Genomic DNA, 4,081 nt, shown 5'->3' on the forward strand with positions numbered 1-4,081 from the left:
GTAATAGAAATCTGCCCTTCTGAAGTGAAATTCACTCCTGAAAGAGTCCCACATTATCTGAGTGTGGACTCAGATAACCCTGTTCAAAGCAGATATTGTGGGATTTCCTGCCTTGGTATTCTGGGATATAGGGCTGTGTGGAAGGGCCCCCCAGTCCACAATCAGATAATGTAGGATTTCTGCCTTGATATTCTGGGATATAGGGAGGTGTGAAAGGGCCCTGGTTTACCTGAGTCCACGCTGTCATATATTCCAGTTCAAAGCAGAAAATGTGTTATTTCCTGCCTTGATCTTCTGGGTTATATGACTGTTTGGAAGGACCCTGAGGCTTCACTGCCAGTTAATCTGAGGTTATAAAATAATCTGAGACCAGATCCTGGAATATAGCGGCCATGTGGAAGGGGCTTTAGAGGCTTTTAGACAACTAAGGCCCCTTCTACGCAGCTGTATAAAATCCCACATGATCTGCTTTGAATTGAGTTATACAGCAGTGTGGACTCAGATAACCAAGTTCAATGTAGATATTGTGGATTATCTGCCTTGATATTGGTTTATATGGCTGTGTGGAAGGTGTTAGGGAAAATTGCCCTAAAATAAGCAGAGCATCCAAAAACAAACAGGATCCAAAACTTGAGCATCAGCTCATTAGCAAGCAGATCATGAAGTGCCATGTGATGTGGCTGTAAAGAATTCAGAGCTTAGGAGGCAAATATGCTGAGTCCAGTCTTTAAAAATCACATCACAATAGGATAAGTATTGTTTTGTTGCTTGTATTGTTGCATTTGGGCTCGGCCTCATGTAAGCCGCACCGAGTCCCTCGGGGAGATGGTAGCGGGGTACAAATAAAGTGTTATTATTATTATTATTATTAAAGCATAAAAATACAATAGAAAAAAATGCAAAATAATACAGAGAAAAATCAGGTAGGGCCCTCATATAATCCAGTTTAAAGCAAATAATCTGGGGTAAGATATAGTGCAGTGTAGAAGGGACCTAGGGAAGAAATTGAATTGGTACAAGTCGAAGCGGGGGTGGGAGGGTGGACCCCCATTTCCATTGCAGTTCTGAAGTCCACAAAGGGGAACTATAAAATCCCTGGCTCTTTAGATAATTTGTCAGGAGTTGCTTCTCATTTATTAGAAACCAAGGTTGAGAAAAGATCTAATATCTAAGGGGGAAACACTATGCAATATCCAATCACTGATCCTTTGGGAGAACAGATTATACAGATGTCAACAGGCTGAGTCTTCAGTGGGCCCTGGGGTTTGGTCCCAGGACCCCCAGTGAATGCCAACATCAGTAGAGGCCCCATTCTGTCTAATAGCACAGGGAATTGCCTACTAGGTGTCCCTTATATAAAAGACCAATACTTGCTTATTTGGGGGGTATTTCCAAACTGCCCCTGGGTGCAGTGGCTGCCTCTCCGCCGTCTCCTCCCTCTTCCTCTTCGCCCCAAAGAGGCCTCCCTCCCCCTGCGCATGCTCAGAGGGACGCCAACCGCAGTCCAGAGACACGCCTCCCTCGCTCTGCGCAGTACAACCGCTGCCCCGATCCCCGCTCAGCCAATCAGCGCTCTTTCCGCCTGTCCTTTCGACTCCCGCCCCCTGCCTTCCCTTTCGTCGAAACACTGGCTGCGGAGCTCTAGAGCTGCAGCAGGGTAAAGAGGTAAGAGAGCATAAAAAGGCCGATTTCCGGGTCCGTTGAAGAGAGCCCCAGGCTTTTTTCCCAGTTATCCAGCTACGCTTCCTGCCGTTCATGCATGTTCCCCTTCTGCACACATCTCTAGAGAATGAATCCACTTTAAATCCGGTTGCTGCCTCCTGCGGAATCATAGAGTTGGAAGAGACCTCGTGGGCCATCCAGTCCAGCCCCCTGCCAAGAAGCAGGAAAATCGCATTCAAAGCACCCCCGACAGATGGCCATCCAGCCTCTGCTTAAAAGCCTCCAAAGGAGGAGCCCCCACCACACTCCAGGGCAGAGAGTTCTACTGCTGAAGGGCTCTCACAGTTAGGAAGTTCTTTCTCACGTTCAGGTGGAATCTCCTTTCCTGTAGTTTGAAGCCATTGTTCCACATCTTAGTCTCCAGGGCAGCAGAAAACAAGCCTGCTCCCTCCTCCCTTTGACGTCCTATCACATGTTTGTATATGACCCACATCATGTCTCCTTTCAGCCTAAACATTTATTTATTTATTATTTAAACTTATATGCCGCCACTCCCCTGGGGAGTGCCCAGCTCTTTAAGCCGCTCCTCATAGGGCTTGTTCTCCAGACCCTTGATCATTTTAGTCGCCCTCCTCTGGACAAATTCCAGCTTGTCAACATCTCCCTTCAATTGTGCCGCCCAGAATTGGACACAATATTCCAGATGTTGTCTGACCAAGGCAGAATAGAGGCTTTTAACAGCCTCACTACAAACCCCAGAATTCTGCAGGAGGCAGAAACTGGATATAAAGTGAATTCATTCTCTAGAGTGATGAAGTAGGGGCTACTTCCACACAGCTGTATAAAAACACTGAACTGGGTTATACGGCAGTGTGGACTCCGCTAACCCAGTTCAAAGCAGATGTTGTGGATTATCTGCCTTGATATTCTGGGTTATATGGCTGATTGGAAGAACCCTAGGTAATACGTTGATCATATTTTATTTTGATTTCTATCCCGCTTTTGCCTCTCATAATGTCCCTCCACACTGCCCTTTATCCCAGCTGCTTGGACAATATGTGACCTTTGTCATTCTGGTATGGAGTTCACATTCTCCCATCCATTGTTCTCAGACCTGCCAACTCCTCTCCAATCATTGGACAGAGGGAAATCTACATCCGAGGCAGGTAGCACTCTCCCATTGGCTTGGGCATGCCGGATTCCTGCCTCCACAGAGACCTCATTTGGCATCATCCAGGCTTGGCCAATCACAGCCAAACTGGAGACAGTGGGAACTTCAAATCTGACATGTATATTTAAAAAATGCCTGTTTTGCTGTATAATGTATCTCAACTTATCTTGGGCGGATTACCACAGGCTGGCATCACTTTCAGCTGGAATTAAATAAATACCTCAGTGGCTTCTGCTTCAACTTGGAGAGATTCATTCTGAAATATTGGCTTCTTTTTCTCACCAGGCTTAACCCACAGCAGCCTGGATCTCAATATCCACTGCTGTTTTAAATTGATCAATAACAGAGGAACTTCCTCAGATAAACTTTCCTCTGCTTACGAATTGTGGCTTTTTTCTCCTTTCAGTGCTCCAGAGGGTGGGGAAGAATGGGCCAGTTGGATGCAGGTTTGGGCCCTTGTGGGTTCAATCTACCAAGGATAGAAATAGACCCAAGGCAGCCCCTCTCCAAAGGCATCTCTGTCCCTTTGTCCTCCTTTCTCCTTTGCGTCGAGAACCTTCCTTACTGCTTGAGGTCTGCAAAAGTAGCCTCCTGCCTGCAAGTATCCTACTTCTTCCTTGAATCAAATCCCTGTTCAGTCATGGAAAAGCACAGGATGACCTTGTGCAGGTCGCCCTCTCAGCCTAAGAGGAAAGCAAAGGGAAACCCGCTCTCCACGAGTTTGTCTCCTCTGATAGGATCACCTTAGAGTCTCTAACAACTTGAAGGCACACATTCAAAAATCAATTCGTTGGACACATTTGGACCCAGGTATTTCAACAATGAAAATAACAAATATTTTCAAAGTAAGTACCACACAATTAAACAGGAAATAACACTTTCAAACCAGGAGAATGCCCCCCCCCCCCAAATATTGTTACATAGTGTTATCAAATAGGCTTTGGACAATGTACAGTTCTTAGATTATGGTTATACTCCAGCTCCTCGAGCAGTAATTTCTCAATCCAGAAGGTACATGATCCACATGACCACAGAACTTCCAATAATCTGAAAGAGTGCATAAACTTAAATCAACTGGTAACTGGATATGCAACCTGGACCTCCTCCACAAATCTGTGAAAGTTTTACTTTTCATATAAGAAAAGGTAAAGGAGGGGGGAAAGTAACTTCAGAAGATGTCTGTGAGTCAAGTTTACTATGTTAATCTTTTTTTAAAGAAGTGTTTTAATAAATATTTCAAGACAAATA

The 4,081-nt window shown here is 45.2% G+C and overlaps 1 protein-coding gene across 2 annotated transcripts in view; it reads right to left on the reverse strand.

Annotated features, from left to right (window-relative positions):
- Positions 1-1,501, reverse strand: part of RNF20 (ring finger protein 20) — a 32,483-nt gene extending 30,982 nt beyond the window's left edge. Inside the window, exon 1 of one of the 2 annotated variants that reach the window (XM_060762542.2) lies at positions 1,371-1,501. In XM_060762542.2, the coding sequence (XP_060618525.2) occupies positions 1,371-1,480 (110 nt within the window). In that variant the 5' untranslated portion in view covers positions 1,481-1,501. The remainder of the gene's footprint in view (positions 1-1,370) is intronic. The other variant, XM_060762541.2, reaches the window with a different exon arrangement.
- Positions 1,502-4,081: the final 2,580 nt, after the last annotated feature.

This window comes from Anolis sagrei, chromosome 2 (genome assembly GCF_037176765.1).
Source record: "Anolis sagrei isolate rAnoSag1 chromosome 2, rAnoSag1.mat, whole genome shotgun sequence".
NCBI classification, from domain to species: Eukaryota; Metazoa; Chordata; class Lepidosauria; order Squamata; family Dactyloidae; genus Anolis; species Anolis sagrei.